Raw genomic sequence first — 19,633 nt, 5'->3', positions numbered from 1 at the left:
AAATAGGTGCACGAGTAGGCCATTCGGCCCTTCGAGCCTGCACCGCCATTCAATATGATCATGGCTGATCATCCAACTCAGTATCCTGTACCTGCCTTCTCTCCATACCCCCTGATCCCTTTAGCCACAAGGGCCACATCTAACTCCCTCTTAAATATAGCCAATGAACTGGCCTCAACTACCTTCTGTGGCAGAAAATTCCACAGATTCACCACTCTCTGTGTGAAAAATGTTTTTCTCATCTCGGTCCTAAAAGATTTCCCCCTTATGCTTAAACTGTGACCACTTGTTCTGGACTTCCCCAACATCAGGAACAATCTTCCTGCATCTAGCCTGTCCAACCCCTTAAGAATTTTGTAAGTTTCTATAAGATCCCCCCTCAATCTTCTAAATTCCAGCGAGTACAAGCCGAGTCTATCCAGTCTTTCTTCATATGAAAGTCCTGCCATCCCAGGAATCAGTCTGGTGAACCTTCTCTGTACTCCCTCTAAGGCAAGAATGTCTTTCCTCAGATTAGGAGACCAAAACTGTACACAATACTCCAGGTGTGGTCTCACCAAGGCCCTGTACAACTGCAGTAGAACCTCCCTGCTCCTATACTCAAATCCTTTTGCTATGAATGCTAACATACCATTCGCTTTCTTCACTGCCTGCTGCACCTGCATGCCTACTTTCAATGATTGGTGTACCATGACACCCAGGTCTCGTTGCATCTCCCCTTTTCCTAATCGGCCACCATTCAGATAATAGTCTACTTTCCTGTTCTTGCCACCAAACTGGATAACCTCATATTTATCCACATTATACTGCATCTGCCATACATTTGCCCACTCACCCAACCTATCCAAGTCACCTTGCAGCCTCCTAGCATCCTCCTCACAGCTAACACTGCCCCACAGCTTCGTGTCCTCCACAAACTTGGAGATGTTGCATTCAATTCCCTCGTCCAAATCATTAATATATATTGTAAATAGCTGGGGTCCCAGCACTGAGCCTTGCGGTACCCCACTAGTCACTGCCTGCCATTCTGAAAAGGACCCGTTTACTCCTACTCTTTGCTTCCTGTCTCTGCTTGCCAGTTCTCTATCCAAATCAATACTGAACCCCCAATACTGTGTGCTTTAAGTTTGCATACTAATCTCTTATGTGAGACCTTGTCGAAAACCTTCTGAAAGTCCAGATATAACACATCCACTGGTTCTCCCTTATCCACTCTACCAGTTAATCCTCGAAAAATTCTATAAGATTCATCAGACATGATTTACCTTTCATAAATCCATGCTGACTTTGTCCAATGATTTCACCACTTTCCAAATGTGCTTCCATCCCATCTTTAATAACTGACTCTAGCATTTTCCCCACTACTGATGTTAGACTAACTGGTCTGTAATTCCCCATTTTCTCTCTCCCTCCCTTTTTAAAAAGTGGGGTTACATTAGCTACCCTCCAATCCTCAGGAACTACTCCAGAATCTAAAGAGTTTTGAAAAATTATCACTAATGCATCCACTATTTCTGGGGCTTCTTCCTTAGCACTCTGGGATGCAGCCTCTCTGGCCCTGGGGGTTTATCGGCCTTTAATCCATTCAATTTACCTAACACCACTTCCCGACTAACCTGGATTTCACTCAGTTCCTCCATCTCATTTGACCCCCTGGTCCCCTGCTATTTCCGGCAGATTATTTATGTCTTCCTTAGTGAAGACAGAACCAAAGTAGTTATTCAATTGGTCTGCCATGTCCTTGTACCCCATGATCAATTCACCTGTTTCTGACTGCAAGGGACCTAGATTTGTTTTAACTAATCTTTTTCTCTTCACATATCTATAAAATCTTTTGCAGTCTGTTTTTATGTTCCCTGCCAGTTTTCTTTCATAATCTATTTTCCCTTTCCTAATTAAGCCCTTTGTGTTCCTCTGCTGGACTCTGAATTTCTCCCAATCCTCTGGTAGGCTGCTTTTTCTGGCTAATTTGTATGCATCATCTTTTGTTTTGATACTATCCCTGATTTCCCTTGTTATCCACGGATGTACTACCTTCCTTGATTTATTATTTTGCCAAACTGGGATGAACAATTGTTGTAGTTCATCCATGCAGACTTTAAATGCCTTCCATTGCATATCCACCGTCAACCCTTTAAGAATCAATTGCCTGTCTATCTTGGCCAATTCACGTCTCATACCCTCAAAGTTACCTTTCTTTAAGTTCAGAACCCTAGTTTCTGAATTAACAATGTCACTCTCCATCCAATTAAGGTCAACCATAGTATGGTCACTCTTGCCCAAGAGGCCACGCACAACAAGACTGCTAACTAACCCTTCCTCATTACTCAATACCCAGTCTAGAATAGCCTGCTCTCTTGTTGGTTCCTCAACATGTTGGTTTAGAAAACTATCCCGCATATATTCCAAGAAATCCTCTTCCTCAGCACCCCTGCCAATTTGATTCACCCATTCTATGTGTAGATTGAAGTCACCCATTATAATTGTTTTACCTTTGTTGCACGCATTTCTAATTTCCTGTTTGATGCCATCCCCCACTCCACTACTACTGTTAGGTGGCCTGTACAGAACTCCCACTAGCGATTTCTGCCCCTTAGCGTTTCGCAGTTCTACCCATATCGATTCCATGTCCTCCAAGCTAATGTCCTTCCTTTCTATTGCGTTAATCTCCTCTCTAACCAGCAACGCTACCCCACCTCCTTTTCCTTTCTGTCTATCCCTCCTGAATATTGAATATCCCTGGATGTTCAGCTCCCAACCTTGGTCACCTTGGAGCCATGTCTCCGTGATCCCAACTATATCATATTCATTAATAACTATCTGCACATCCACCTTATCATGAATGCTCCTTGCATTGAGACACAACGCCTTCAGGCTTGTTTTTACAACACTCTTACCCCCTTATACAATTATGTTGAAAAGCGGCCCTTTTTGATTTTTTGCCCTGGATTTGTCTGCCTGCCACTTTTACTTTTCACCTTGCTACCTATTGCTTCTACCCTCATTTTACACCCCTCTGTCTCTCTGCTCATGCTCCCATCCCCCTGCCACATTAGTTTTAATCCTCCCCGACAACACTAGCAAACACTCCCCCAAGGACATTGGTTCCATTCCAGCCCAGGTGCAGATCGTCCTGTTTGTACTGGTCCCACCTCCCCCAGAACTGGTTCCAATGCCCTAGAAATTTGAATCCCTCCCCCTTGCACCATTTTTCAGGCCACGTATTCATCTGCAATATCCTCCTATTTCTACTCTGACTAGCACGTGGCACTGACAAATAAATGACCATTGGATACAAGCATAGCCTAAATTGAAACATTTTTGCATTGGGACAGGCCACAAATATGTTGTATAGTGTGTTGAGCCAGCTAAGTTAGTACAACATAAGATCTATGATAAATTTCAAGAAGTAAGCTGTGTAGAGATGGGGGTGAAATAATGAGAGTGCTGTTTGTGGTGGAGCAATGGGCTTGGCCATTGGCTCAAGATCTTTCTGCCAGGACCATGTGGTAAACAAGATGCCATGGCTATCCTAAGCACAGCCAGCTGGCGTTCCGCATTGGAAGCAAGACATCATCTATCCCAATGTTCTGCCTAAAGAAGAATAGTCCTGCACTTGAACTCAAGCTGAGAATTGCCTGAAGAAGGGTCCCAACCTGAAATGCCATCAATCCGTGTTCTCCAGAGCTGCTGTCTGACCTGCTGAGTTACTCCAACACTTTGTCTTTTACTGAAAATTGTCTACATGCCTAACCGGATCCAGTTTTGCAGAGCATGCTTTGTAATTGAGTCACCTGTCAATGGTTATTAAAATCCTCACCTGAAGGATGGTCACCAAATAATGCAACTAAAACAGTACGTCAGGTTCAAACGTTGTCCAAGGAAAGGAGAAAAGAAAATGATGAAATGGCTGAGTTTAAAAGGACGGTATGAGGACTCGGTCGAAATTGTATCACTACTAATATGAATATTTAGATAAAACGCAAGATATTTTAACTGTTAATTCATTAATTTTCTACGGAGAGGTTAACCAGTACCTGTAAATGTCTAGACTGCCCTTTACTGACGTTGATTTAAACGACAGCAGATAAATAACAATTCAAGTATCACGCTGATTTCTATGTTACAGGTTATTGTTGTTTTATTGCGCTTCACCGTTTCTTAGCAACCCGGCTACGGCATAAATGATCTGACCACGTTCTGCCCTTATCTTGCAGCCTGAGTGTGGTCACTTCCCTGGTTCTCTGCCCGATGCACCATGTCGTAATCCGACCATTGATTCGATCATAAACACCTTGGACACATTTATATCAAGCACCCCAGACGGCGATCTAACGACATTTTTAACGAGAATAATAAAAAAGCTTATTGTGTTCGGTTTACGGTTGTGCATGTTGAAAAGAAACAGTAAAAATCATTGTTCATCAGTTGACACATGTCGTGTTTCCCGTTCTTTAAATCGCCAAAGGGTGCACCGTTGTCTCACAGAGAAACCGGGATCAATCTAGATGTACCGATTCCATGTGATCCTTGAATCGATTCGTGCGGGGACTAATGTTGAGCAGATGGGCTGTGGCTCAACAATCCAAGTGTTTGGGGACAACAGGTGGGGCCGGATCCTCGGGGACTGCCTTATTCCAGCATCTCATTAACAAGTTAAATAAATTACAACTCACAATGATTTGGGTTTCCCTTTAAACCCGTTTTCAATGTTAATGAAGTTATACAATAGTCAACAGCCTTCTTCTTGATCAATACTCTTATTTCTAGTACATGGTTAAATGTATGCAGCCCTCCTCCGCCATTTTGCGTAAAATAACATTTAATTTGAATTATAGACTGCTCAGATCGTAATTGTGTTTTTACAATGCACAAATCGAGAGGGATCGGATGTGGTTCAGTGCCTCGACAAACGCTAGAAGGCGCAGTGTGGCCACTCCTTGGCGCAACCAGACTGCAAATCCCAGCCACTGATTTGTGTTTCGGGGATTTTCACCATTGCTCTCAGTGTGAGGTAAGAGTTTCTTAAAACAAGGGACCGCTTTCTTCTCATCACTGACGACCCCCGCTGTTGTTCGGTGACTCTCCGCGGTCTTCGCTTCTGTTCATTTTCTTCTACTCCTCCAGCCGACTCGCCGTAAAATGTACACCGTCCGACGGCCGGTGTTCTTGGCTCCTCCCGGCCCCTTGTCATTGGGATAATTTCCATCGAGGGCTTTGCAGCAGTTACGTTGAAATAGTTTATTCGCTGTTCATGCACGTCTCGTTTGACAAGAGTGGTTATCTGTGGCTCCAAGTTGTGGTCTGAAGGATCTGTCACCGGTGGCAATGCATTGAGCCGAGCCCATGTGTAACCTATTGTTGTTGGTATTGTGATGCTGCGGCCGGAGAGAGGAGGGCGCCTTTGAACAATAGAGGACAAATGCAGAGACGTTTGGTCGAGCACAGCTTTCTCCTAAACACCACCACCTAACAACAGTTGACAGCCAGCGCTGAACATGGAGCTCAGTCTGTAGCTGAAGTGGATGTAATTCTTTTGTATTTTCTGCATTGGGGGCGAACGATGAATTCCGCAGAAGGGACGGACGAGTGCGTCAACGATGGTGACATCGCGGCATTTTTCAAGACAGGTAAGGGGGTGTGGGGGGTGGGGGTATGATTTGGGGGAGAGGTTAGGTGTTGTGAGGATGGGAGGGAGACGTGGGTTCTGTCCTGCTTATTGCATGCAGCAGTCTCTCCACTGTATTACTATCGTAATTCGTGAGTAGGTGTCACCGCTGTCAGGCCGACTCGTCTGTAGTATTCATGCTTGTGAACATTAAACAATGAAACAAACGGTTTCAGGAAATCTGATGCAGCAGAATAAAATCTTGAGCAACGTGTGTCTGACAAAAGTCATCCGGTTATGGAGCGTCTGTATTATTCTGAATTTTTATTTAAAGATTGGGGTGATGATAACATTTATCATTCTAAAAGAAAAAAAAAACATTTGTGATGTCTTGTGAATACTACTAGTCAGCTGCGGGGCCGAGTCTATGGAATCAGTCAATGGCGCTTTGTGCTTCCTAGAAAATCAAGATCATGTCGTTTTTGACAAATTATTATCTTGTGCAGAATCACGCGATGAAAAAATGCAACCGATTAATTATTATTATTTCTGCAAATACTAATTTCGGTGCCAGAATTGAACGGAAGCATTTTACTTGCTTTTCAAATAATAAAAATGCATATGGATTTCAGTTTTATTCAAGCGAATTAAACAGCTGTAATTGTGTTGAATGCCACGCCGTTTTTACTCATCCGAGAGTAGCCATCGAGCTGTACCTCAAACACCCAATACAACGTTCCCTCTACACCAGCTAGCGTTTTGGCTCGGGATAACTATGGCAGGCTCCGCCTTCATCACTTATTTGTGAATATGTTGGAGTCTAGAAACATTGCCATTTATAATCAATAAAGGCAACAGTCACCTTTCAGTTGTGCCTCATCGGATGATTGGAATACTAGAACCCAATTATATTCTCCACCCACAACATGCTAATGTAGAAGGATACCTATACGGACACCTCATAGTATGAGCCAACATTTCCTCCTGTCTGTTAACGGCACTGGAACATAATTATGATGTCATCATAATTATGGGCAATAATGTCATGCATATATCTAACACACACACACATTTATATATGCATAACCATTATGCATGATGATGTACTACTTTAGTTGATGAAATTGTCTTCACCTGTTTCTTAACCTAAAATACTCCCAATCCAGGTGCAAAGAGATTCTGGTACCTTGGGGTGGAGGTGAAGGAATTTTAGTGCCATTTTCCTTTCACTACCCCAGCAGATGCTTAATAGTTTTTTTTAAAATCCTTTTGCATTCACCGATTTAAATCTTTTTTAGAATATAAAATATGTGGTGCTTCGAGCAAGTGTTTTTTCCCCCCCTGTGTGGTGGTCCAGTGTCAGGTGTGAGAGCAGCATCTGTTTTAATCCCTTTCATTTAATGGATTTGGACACACAGCTGCCGCTTGTTCCTGGGCGTGCAAATAGCTAAAGGTAACGCACATTCAGGAGAGATTCAGGACTAGTCTTGTCATATTGCTTTATTCTTGACAACTTATGAAGAAACTTAAATTGAATTTTGTGCTCTAATTAAAGTGTGAAACGTTGAGTGTGCTCTTATCCTTTAAGCTCAAGATTCATTACCATGGACTGTGACCTAAACTGCCAGTCATTTTGGTGATCTTCTGCCACCCTCAGTGATCAATCAACCATTCATTACTTGAGTACAAGTTTGGTTGGATTTGCTGTGCCACTAATCAGATTTTATTAGTAATGGGTGAATATGAAACTAGTAGCGTTGTTTTGCAATTAGTATTAAAGTGGTAGAATGTCTCAGAAAAACGCAACAAGATCTCTATCTTTGCTTGATGCTATGCTATGCTAATGAACACAAATTAAAGTCATGAATGATTTGCTGGTCTTATTTTATTTGACAAATGTTCAAAATAATTATATCCATAGCTAAGGCTGAAAATTCAGAAACATTTTAAAAGTACAATGAAAATACATTTTATTATTATGGGGAATAATGATCAGACACAGATATTGACAGAAGTTTGGTACATTGCATTAGTCCCACATGATTGCAGTTGAACAAATCAAATGGGTATCCTGGTGCCTCTTATAAATGTTGACAATGATAAGAAATAATTTTAATAACTTCATTCATTGTTATAGAGTAGCAATATCTTGCAATGTTCATAATTATATGCTTGTTCAGTTTTGTTTAAGTAAACACATAACATTATTCAAAATGATCTGAAGCAATCAAAGTTAAAAATTATGACGTGTTTCCATCTTAATGCTAAAAATATAACATACAATTTTACATTGCATTTAGTCACTGACCAGCATTTCACTTACTCAGCAATCTAATACCATAAATATTAAGTCCCTGCCAATTATGGACACTTCTTAACACTTTTATGCAACACTTACTTTCTGTACCTACCATTTTAGCCATTTTCTCAGCCACATTTATGTCATGTTATGTGTCAAATCATTTGTATTTCCAAAGCTCCATCCTTAATATGCTCAATTTTCATTTGGATTAATCAACCAATGTGCATGCCTTACTGGTTCTGGCTTGTCTACTATTGGGGCTATCTCTGTGTGGTTGTTCAAAGTGTTCAGTCATTTTGCCTGCCTGCTTCTACAGTTGTGGAAAATTGGCAAATTATTAGCCCTCGCCTCTGCTAATGTAATGCCATCAAAGTTACTGCTCCTGAATTGATTTACTTTTTGAGTTTGTTAGGTTTCCCTATTGGAATTTAATGCTGCTTTTTGAACTTTGGACCCAGCCTGTCATACTCCAGGTTCCTACCTGCTGCTATTGACTTTGTGACTGGTACTTTGTAAATGTTGCCAGGTTCTCAGTTGATCCTGAAATTGGTGATTTCACCTCATGAGGCTTCAGGCCTCTCGGTTCTTGGTTTCTTGGTCCTCCTTAATATTCCAAATGGAATTTAAACTGGAGGTGGTGAAGGGAGGGCTTAAGCCAGAAAGGGTTATTGGGAAGAGCGAGCTACTTTAAATTTAGTTGCATCTGGTTGGGTAACTATAGTTGGGTGGAGATTATTCCATGCTTTAATTGTGCGGGGGAAGAACGAATTGCTGTATACATCTGTCTTTGTAGCTGGGATCAGAAATTGGATCGAATGCTCTCGTCTGCTCCTAATTGGTTTGGGTTTGGTGTAGGTCTTGTAGTATATGTCGAGCTGACCATTTAACATTTTGTAAAAACAGGTCAAACGGTGAGCTTCACGTCTGTCTTGGAGAGGGTTCCACCCCAGAGAATTCAGAAGTTTGGTGACACTCGTTTCTCTCTCATAGGTGTTAGTAACAAATCGAGCTGCCTGTCTTTGGACACGTTCGATGGAAGAAATGTTTTTATTTGTGTATGGGTCCCATGCTGCAACAGCGTAGTCCAAATGAGGTCTAACGAGGGTGAAGTATAGCTTCTCCTTGACAGAAGTTGAACAATGATGAAAGTTGCGCCTCAGAAAGTTTAGGACACCTGTTGCTTTCACCGTTGCATGATGAATCTGACCATTCCAACGCAGATCATTCAGCAATTTGATGCCAAGATACTTGGTTTGTTTGGATTCTTCAAGGGTGGCACCAAGTATATTGTAAGATGTTTCACCTGGATTCCTCTTTCTGGTGACACGCATAGTTTCACATTTGGAAGGGTTGAACTGCATGCCCCATTGTTGTGACCACTCAACCATAGTATCGAGATCCTTTTGGAGAGCATCTTCATCATCAGCTGACTTAATTGGATGGTACAGCAAACAATCATCAGCGAATAGTCTGCTCGTACTTGCGACTTTTTCATGGATGTCATTTATGTAAAGCAAAACAGCCTCCAGCTGTCAGTACACATCTTGGCTCTCTTACGTCCACACTCTCAATCCTGGTTCACTTATCACACATATACTTGTACAGTGAAATTATTTTTTTGCATGCTGCCATTGCCGGGTCACAACCAAAGACATCAACCATTGCTCTGTCTCCCACAGATGTTGCTTGCTCTGCTGAGTTCTTCTGGCAGTTTTTGCTCCAGATTTCAGCATCTGCAGCCTCTTGTGTCTCCATTTTACTACTTCATTGAAAGTTCTCTTCAAGGCATGCTGACTTTGAAGAAGTTCCTCTCTTCCCTTCATTCTTCTCCCACTATTGTTTGTACTACTATTTGACACCATTCCCATCAAGACTTTATATGTTGTCATCATATCCCATGTGGTTTCCAGCTCTGATTTCAGGCCTCCCAGTTCAATCCCAGCCAGGATCTCGAAGATGTACAGCCATTATCTATTCACTACTTCTGCACCCATTGATCTCTCTCTCTCTCCCCCCCCCCCCCCCCCCCCCTCTCCTCTTTAGACATGGAGATACAGGACTGCAGATGCTGAAACATTGTAATTTTACCTGCCTCTACCCTTTCCTCTGGCAGCTCATTTCATTGACCCACAACCCGCAACCCCCCCCCCCCCCCCTTCCTCTCTCCCTCTCCCTCCAGGGAAAGATGTCTCGGCCAATCCAATCTGTCATTGCAAGTCAAGCTCACCGATCCTGGTAACTGGCTCAATCTATCCGTCATCCTCCCCCCCCCCCCCCCTCACCTGGTTCTACCTATCACCTACCAGCCCCTGCCGCACCCCACCCACTCACTTCCTACTGGCTATCTTCCCTCTACAATCTCAGCACTGATGTAGGGTGGTGACCCAAAACCTCAACCATTCCTTCCTCCCTCCACAGGTGTTGCTTTACCATCAAGTTCTTCCATCAGTTTATTTATTGGTTCACATCTTCAGCACCACTACCTGTCTTGAATTCATACCATGTTCCCATTTTGCTGATCACACCTATTTTGTGTAGTCCTTTTGTTCCATAATTTCTGTTTACTTACTTATTTTAATCAAATTGTTGTGCATTCTGATTTTGTGCCCGCTATACCTACACTAAACTAACATTTTTGTAATAAGTGAACTAAATGTGAGAACATTAAATACAATGTTGCTTTGAAATATATCAGTCGGACATAAATACTCAAGCTTAATAAAATGTATCTGCTATCAAACCTATTGCAATTGTAAGAGTTCCGTAGAATAGAGCAATAACAGTGTTGTTGTAAAGATGGATGCTCAACTTGGCTAGGACACAAGGAAAAACTGTCATGCTCTTTCTTGAAATAGTTTCATGGCATTACTTATATCCACAGTAAAGGACAAATGAGGTCTTGGTTTAATGCATCAGCATTGAATGCTAGCCAAGAATTTGCACTGTTCTTTTGATTTTTATTTGAACTCACAATGTTCTAACTTAGTTAGAAAGTTGGCTAACACAAGGCCTTTTAATTCATCAAATTTGTAAGGAAAACACTCCTCCACTTTTTCATTGTTGCAAGTGTAAGAAGTTGAAAATAATTATATATGCATAAAGTCTGCGCAGAACATTATTACCATTCATGGTGCACTGTATATAAGTAGTCCGACAATATGATCAGACATGACCACATTTGCCTACATCATATGTTATAGATTTCAACCATAATGAAGACAGTATTCACATAAATAATTTCTCCTGACAATAGGCATTAAAACTTTCACCCAGAGAAAGTTGAATCAGCCCATAGCATTTGTATTTACTTTCTAGACGATAATTTAAGAGCAGCCTGGGACCAGATCAGCTGTTATGATTTTAATGAACAACTGGCTCGTTTGAGAATATTAGAGGAACATAAATGACAGCATTTCCACATGGTGCTTTTAATAATGTTGTTAAATTAAATTATTTCTATATATTTCATTTTATTCAATATGTATTACCAAAACAAAGATTAAAATATATCAATAATATTTAATTAAACTCTAAATTATATATAAATTGGTGGTGCAATTTGACTCCTTTACCAAATGAGGCTTCAGATCTGAATCAAATTCAGACTTAAATTTACATTTGAAACTGGGGTGAATGGAAATATAAAAACAAACCCGTTTCTTGAAAGTAGTTCTTATTTAATTGAGTAGGTAAATGGGAGATTCTGATATGTCTATTGCAAAGTAGTAAATGGCAAATTTAATAACCTGCATGCAGGTACTGGATACTGAAAATGATTTACCTCCTATTTCGGTTAACCCCACTTACAGTTAAGTTATTGTTTTCATATAAGCAGCTATATTGCTATTACTTTTAAATTTGTTGATCTCATTATGTTGCGTGGAAGGAAACAGTGGGGCGGGGAAGTGGTAGAGTTATTGCCTTGCAGCTCCAGGTACCTGCGTTCAATCCTTACAACAGGTGATGTCTGTATGGAGTTTGTATGTGCGACCTGTGATCGCATGGGTTTTATCTGGGTGCCCCGTTTCATTCCTCCAAATATGTACAGGTTTGTAGTTGAATTGGCGTCTGTCAATTGTTCATAGTGTGTAAGATCGTGCTAGTGTACGTGGTGATTGCCGGTCGGGGCCGAAGGGCCTGTTTCTGTGCTGTAATCACTGAAGTCTAAACTCTAATGGAAACAATTGTTTAGGAAAAATGTTTTGTGTGAGTACCTTTGTCTCGTTCCTTTCTCATTTTTATCCGGGCTTGCATTGAAATTACTGATCATTCCTCCACCCAAAGTCAAGACCTTTAACATGTTTTTAAAATGTTCTTCAAATATTCAGTTTTAAACTTTGACTAATTTTAAATACTTTTTTTAAAGGCAGAATTCTTATTTTTCTCTGGCTCAGATAACCAAGAAGCAAGCATAGCAGATTGTGCAGAGCTTTCGGTTGACATAATGTTATTGAATACTTATCATGGATCACATCAATTTTACATTCATGGAACACTTCTGCTGTTTTAAAAAAAAAAATCACTTTGCTATGAACTTTGAACGTTGTGAATCTCAAAAGGTAGATTGAGAAATTGGTAACCTAAATTGGAATGAAAGAATGAGGATTCTTGTGCTGTAAAGACTTTTATTGAGCAGAAGCAAGGAACTAAAGATGCTGGTTAATACACAAAGGGACACAAAGTACTGGAGTATCTCAGCAGGTCAGACAGCATCTCTGGAGAACATGGATAGGTGATGTGTCAGGTCGAGACACTTTTTCAGACCCAGGCAAACCTTGAGATTTCGCAGTGGAGCAATCAAATTGTAGAAACCAGGAACTGCTGATGCTGGTTAATACACAAGTGCTGGAGTAATTCAGCAGGTCAAGTGGCATCTCTGGAAAGTGTGAATAGGTGGCTTTTCGGGGCGAGACACTTCTTCAGACTGATACCCTTCTTTAGACTTCAGTCCTAAGATTTTCATTGAGTTTATTTGCCGTCAACAGTATTTTGAATACTGTTTTTTGAACTGCTAAGGTTTGAATTTATAGCGGTTGGATTATGGCTACAGTCTGTAAGACAATCAAAATAATATTTGAGTTTCTCTGGCTTTTTAATAACCCCTCTTTAGTACTGTAAGATAATACCATCAACAGGTGTGGCTGCCATTTGTAGTGAAATGGTGTCCCCAAGTGGTAGTAGTCTCACAGCTGTTGTGACCTTCTGGTGAGGAAGTTGTTAAAAATAACTAGTGTTCAGCTTTTATCAATTTTATTTCCACTTTTGTTGGAGAGCATCAGGAAATACAAAGCAGTATATTAGTTACGTAATCTTGGGTTCTTGGTAAAATTGTTTTCTCCAGTATTTTGAATTGTTTCAATATGTATTCTACTCCTCTTCAGGCTAAAACTGTAAAATAAACCCTTGAGCAAAACGACAGATGATTATTACTCTTTCTGACACTACTACTGCATGATTTAATGATTTCAGAAGAGGAGTCACGAAGAAAATCAGAAGGAAAACTGGAAGAAATAATAATTTTTGTAGCATTTTACAATGACTGGTGCATTTGCTTCAGATGTCGATACAAAATTTACAAACCTAATCTCAGTAGTATTATGAAACGGGTGCCAGGAATGAGCAGCAATTATGTGAACACTATCCCTCAGCTTGTTGCAATGCTTTAGATCAGTATAAGTTTGCATAAAGCTATGTGTTCTCTAAATAATGTCATGGATATTTACAGTAAAATTAAATCATTCTTTTTTCAAAGGAAAGTACTATTTATAAACAATTGAAGGGGTATGAGATAGTTCTATGAAACAGTAGTGTGAAATACCAGGCAACATACACAACTTCAAACATACTGCGATTCACTGGCCTATTTAGTCTTACAAAATTATTTTTTTACAATGATTTAAAAACTAGTTACCTGGCTTTATGGACACATTGGAGACTATTTGCTGATGTTATCCCCTTTGCTAAAGAGTTGGATTTTTTCTGCAGTTAATATCAAAGTGTGCCCGTGGTTAGAATAATGACCACTCTTCAGTAAAAACTGAGGCATAAACTGCATGGAATGTGATTTTATTCAAATCCAAGAAATCACCTGCTGTATTGAGAGAGCAGGATGATTGCTGGTATCAGAATGAAGGTTATGGTTAATTAATCTAATTTTCCACCTTCATTCTGTTTTGGGTATAAAGGCTAAAAGGAGAGATTTGAAAAAACTTGAAAGGACGCAAAGTACTGGAGTAACTCAGTGGGTCAGGCAGCACCTCTGGAGAACATATATAGATGACGTTTTGGTTCGGGACTCTTCTTCGGATTTCAATCTTTGAACTTGTATAGTTTTCTTTGGAGTGCAGGAGGCTGAGGAGAGACCTGATAGAAGTTTATAACATTATGATAGGTGTGTATCGGGTAGATAGTCTGTTTTGCAGGGGAGAAATGTTAAATACTATAAGTAGCAATGTTACAAAATTTTGAGATTTAAAAAATCAAGTATGCAATTTATCCCATCAGATAAAGCATAAAAAGAAGTTTAATTTGACACCTAATTCACTTTAATATCTTCAGTATTAAAAAAAGTTATGGCCATTTTCATACTCAGAAATTAGCATCTTGTTCCCTATTGATTTTCCATTGACTTAACACAAAAGTTGTGATCAAGGACAGTGAAATGGCCATAGCTTTATTAAAAATTAAGAGAACTGAAAGACATTTTCAGTTATTGTAGATTGAAGCATTCTGAAACAAATATTAAACAATCTTACTTGGATGACTTGAAATTAAAGCATATAATTAGTTAGATCTAAACATCTATCCATTTCTTAAGAAAAGATTAACATTTTTAAATAGCCTAAGTGTCCAAAGAACATTCACGCAAGAATTCACACTAAAACATGATTTTTAAATCTCATTGACATTAATTTATAGGCCAAATGGAAGGGATTTAGTGTTCAATTGCTGTAAATTAATGGCCATTTAAATCAGCTTGCGAGTGGGTTTTTCTGGAACGCGATGGTTTGGAACGTTGCCATTGCGGTGGATTTGAAGCCTATATGTGGCATGAAAGATACTGCGGGTTTGAATGGGCCCCCAAGTCACGTACTCGCAACTTAAATTTTGAATAAAGGGATCTTAAGAAGCACTTTTTAATGTAAAAATAAACAACCTACCTTGCCCTGTCCCCTACATAAGACCCGTCCCGTTGTCGGCTTTCGCGGCTTTAGAGGATGATTTTTAATCTACTATAACAATTAAAAAACCCAATTTAGTTTAAAAATAGCTGCAGCGAACAAATTTCGCAGCGATATTTCGTCAGCAACTAAGCAGGCTGAACAACCTCGATTTCAATAGCCTAGAGAAAATCGCGTTTTAAACCCGCCCCCCTCTCAAAGGCGCCAAAGTCGCGCACACGGGCAGTGACAGAACTGCAGCATCGCTGAAGGTAAGTTTTGCAACATACCTACTATAAGGCATAATTTTATGGTGAGAGAGGATAAGTTTAAAGGAGACGTGTGGGACAAAGTCTTACACGAAGCGGTAGATGACCAGAACGCACTGCCAGGAGTAATGGTGGAGACAGGTACAATAGTAATGTTTCAGAGACTTTTTGACAGGCACATGAACATGTCGGGAATGGAGGGCTATGGATCATCTGGAGGCAGATGGGGTTTAATTTGGCATTGGGGTCAGCACAGAAATTGTGGTCTATGATCTTTAACTCATTTGTATGAAGAAAAGGCAAGTTGGAATGGTTGCCATTGCAGGTGCTATGCTAAGATGCCCATGGAGGTCTATGGTATTCAGCCACACACTAACCAGGATTTTCAGAAGGAGAGACACAGAGAGTCAAAACTCTAAGGTTAGCTGTACAAAATATTTTGGATGTTGTAAAATAAACATTCTAGTTTCAAAGATTTAGGAATAGACTAGACCAAGTGCAGACCCCAAGTCTGCTCCCCCAACGCAATATTTCAGCACTCGCCCGTTCCCCCAAGGGGGGAGGTGGGGAGAGGAGAGTGGGGGGAAGGGGAGGAGGGGGGTGGGGGAAAGGGTGGGGGGAGGGGGGTGTGAGGGGAGGGGGAAAGGGTGGGGATGGGGGGTTAGAGCATGGGGATGAGGGGGGAGGAGGAGGGGGGGAGGGGGGGGGGGTTGGAGTGCTGGAGTGCCCTTCCTTCCCGGAGTGGCCCATCTTGCCTTACGAGTGCATTGTGACGTCACTTGGATTTTTTTTCCCGAAATGTGTGAGTTTGAGGAAATCGGGCTGTTTTCAAAATTTCAACAATTAATAACTTCGGAAATATAGGTGGAAATGCCACGGAAAGATGTTTATCGCCTCTATGGAAAAAATGTGAGTAGAATGTGTGAAAATGGCAAGGCTGTGGCCTAGCGTTTGGAAGAAGATAGAAATTAACCAGATTGACACAGAGACACATTGTGGGCACAAACAAGACAAAGACTTTTAGTTATATAGAGATAGAGATATATTCCTACATTTTTAGCCTTTAATTTTATGCTGCTTGACACTCTGACCCAGGGTACCTGGTCGAGCTGCGACATCACTGCGGCAGAGACCAGAATTTGACCCTTACCTCGGGCACTGTCTGTGTGGAATTTGGATGTTCTCTCTGTGAATCTAGGGGTTTCCTTTGGGTGCCCTGGTATCCTCCCACTTCCCAAAGAGGTGTGAGTTTGTAGGTTAATTAGCCTCTGTAAATTTTCCTTGGTGTGTGCAGGGAGTGGGATAACAAAAAACTAGTGTGAACAGGTGATCGATAGTTAGCGTGGAGCAAAGGGCCTGTTTCCATGCTGTACATCTGACCTAAACCCAAGGTTTCCCAAGCAGCTGGGCACTCTAGGGAAAATGAGAATGTGAACCTGATACAATGACATTTATGTCATTTGGAGAAGGCCTGGGGCAAGCATCATGTCTTTGCCTCCTTTATCTGTCCATAATGACAAGAACATCAGCGGTCCTAACTGCTGCAGGATTAAAACCAATCCTTTAAGATAGATAAATCTGCTTTCAGCTTCTTTATAATTTAAAACAACATGTTCATCATTCGTTTATAGTTGGATATGAAGGTGAAAATAACATAGTATTACTTCTTATTTGATTATTTTTGTTCCTTTCTAGAATTATTGAAACTGAAACTTACCCAGATTGAATTTTATTTTATTAATAGACAACCAGAAGTTTACTGCCCACATGACAGTGATTTCCATGTTCTTGTTTTAGTTATTGTTCAATTCTATTTAGGAAATGTCAGGTTGTACCATTTAATGTAGCATGTGACCTTTTTCTCTCAGCCTGATTAATGATTTTTCCTGACATTTATTAAGTGATAATTTACCAAAAATCCTCGCTGTCGTTTAGAGTATAAAGAATAGCGTGGGGCTTTATTGCTTTAAAACAAAAATTGGCCGTTTGTAACTGAGGCCCTGGCATCTATTTGGAGCTCACAAGAAGGTGGCTGTGGAAAGGTTATTCCCATTGTTCCTTTTCACAATTGGCAATCTGTATCTTGCAGAGTATCATTGGCTCAGAACAATGTTGCTGAGAACCTGTCTGACAGATTGAACAATATTTGGGTGATAGACTGCCCATGGTCATTGCCTGATAGTAGTATGTTCTATCAGGAGGTAATACAGCAATGGCAGATGGCTAATTGGATATGATAAACCAGTACGGCTGCAGGGATGGTAAAAGGGGCATTAAGAGGATTATCTAATCATGGCAAAAAGTAAATGTTTCTGAAAAGCAATTCATTTTATCTTGCTTTGCAGTTTGCCTTTTTTTGTGAGAGGGAGACCAATGTTAATTAATGGAAATTTAAAAAAATCTGAATATCGGGTTTTTCTCTATCCCACTAGTCACTTGTTATGTAGCCCAAGTACTCCCATAGATCCTGTTTAGGACTTGAAATACCAAATGTGGTGTCAGGTCCGGTTTAGCTAAGCTGGCAAGTTATTTTAGAATTTTCTGCCAGTTAATTGAGCTAAAGAGATTGTGCAGTTTTGTATTCTCCTTGTTCTTCCAAGGACAGAATAAAGCTGCACAATGGATCTCAGTGGTTAGAAGCCTCTATGTTTTTCATTGACACAATATACGAAAAAAAACTTTTAATTTAAAAGATATGACACAATAATATTATGTACTTATTTCGGTTATCTTTGCTAATAAGATGTGACTAAGGTAACCATCATTAGCATATTTGTATATGATGAATCGATTTAACCCTTTTTGAGGATTAATGTACCCTTTTGATCTCAAGTAAAGATCTATTTAATGCTGGAACTGTATTTGTTTCTCTAAATACATGAATTAATTTTATTTATAACTGGAGATCAAGAATTTGAGACAATAACTTTCCATTGTTCTTCTGACGGCATTCTCCGAGCACAATAACAAAATAGCAGATGAAGCACAGCATTTTACAATGAACAAAACATAGTTTGTGCATCCATAGATAAGCACCACTACAATTAATTCACCACTCCAGTCAAGAGTGTTTTATTGTCATGTCCTGAAATGGAACAATGACATTCTTACTTGCAGCAGAAGCATAACAGGTTTGTAAACATACTACTCAATAAATATATAATGAACAAACAAACCAAAAAGTTCAATGTAGTGCAAAACAAAAAGAAACATAACCCAAATCCTTAGTGCAACACAGGCACTTTGTAGTTTTGGTGTTTAGTTTGAGTTTGTAGTGTTCAATAGCCAGATAATTGTTGTGATGAAGCTATTCCTGATCCTGGATGTTGAAGTTTTCAGACTCATAACCCTTCTTTCTGATGGTAGGAATGAAATGACAGCATTGCCAGACTGGTGTGGGTCCTTGATGTTGCTGCCTTTTTTGGGACAGCATCTCTTATAGATCCCTTCGATGGTGGGCAGGTCAATGCCTTTGATGGACCTGTTTATTGCGAAGCCCCATAAACAGAACTACATCACCAGCTTGTTTCGTTTGAGTTAAAAGGTTGTTCTTTCCCTTAATATTGTAGTTTGCAATGTACTATTGTTGTCATTGTTGATTATAAATGATACTTTCTGAGTTTTGCATTTAATGAGCTCAACGAGTTCACCTGATTCTGTGATTTATGATTTGAGGCAGGGCAGTGGAATTATTTGAAATTGGTAGATCTTTTTTAAATCGTATTGCAATTGTTTTCAATAGGACCTCAGACACAAGTATTGAGTGGTCTTTTCCAGTAGTAGATTTTTTTAGTCATATTTTTACCTTCAGTCTTCACTGAACCACTGAATTTCACCACACGACATTTTGTTTTTAGTCAGCACTGACAGGAGCTGGGATTGATTCTGAGAGGTGGCCATTACTACCCCTTGGAGTCATATAATTTGCTATTTTCTGATGAACTGTATAAATAGCACTACATAAATGGAATGAATTGAATTTTCTAAACTCTGGTATCATTGATAAAGGCAAAGAGCCATCTAGTCCTCGGCCCATCGTCTACTCTGCCATTCCATCATGGCTGCTCCATCTCTCCCTCCAAAAAACATTCTCCTGCATTCTCCCAATAACCTCTGACACCTGTACTAATCAAGAATCTATCTATCTCTGCCTTAAAAATATCCACTGACTTGGCCTCCACAGCCTTCTGTGGCAGGAATTCCGCAGATTCACTACCCTCTGACTAAAGACATTTCTCATCATCTCTTTTCTAAAAGAGCGTCCATTAATTCTGAGGTTATGACTATCCCACTA

The 19,633-nt window shown here is 40.2% G+C and overlaps 1 protein-coding gene across 5 annotated transcripts in view; it reads left to right on the top strand.

Moving 5' to 3' along the window:
* The first annotated feature begins 4,845 nt into the window (after positions 1–4,845).
* kalrn (kalirin RhoGEF kinase) overlaps positions 4,846–19,633 on the top strand; it is a 612,442-nt gene continuing 597,654 nt past the window's right edge. For 3 of the 5 annotated variants that reach the window (XM_033024025.1, XM_033024026.1, XM_033024024.1), the window contains exon 1: positions 4,846–5,630. In XM_033024025.1, the coding sequence (XP_032879916.1) occupies positions 5,564–5,630 (67 nt within the window). In that variant the 5' untranslated portion in view covers positions 4,846–5,563. The remainder of the gene's footprint in view (positions 5,631–19,633) is intronic. The other 2 variants (XM_033024027.1, XM_033024029.1) reach the window with 2 other exon arrangements.

The sequence above is a fragment of the Amblyraja radiata genome, chromosome 7, assembly GCF_010909765.2.
Source record: "Amblyraja radiata isolate CabotCenter1 chromosome 7, sAmbRad1.1.pri, whole genome shotgun sequence".
Taxonomy (NCBI): Eukaryota; Metazoa; Chordata; class Chondrichthyes; order Rajiformes; family Rajidae; genus Amblyraja; species Amblyraja radiata.
This window is presented reverse-complemented; position numbering and strand designations above follow the sequence as displayed.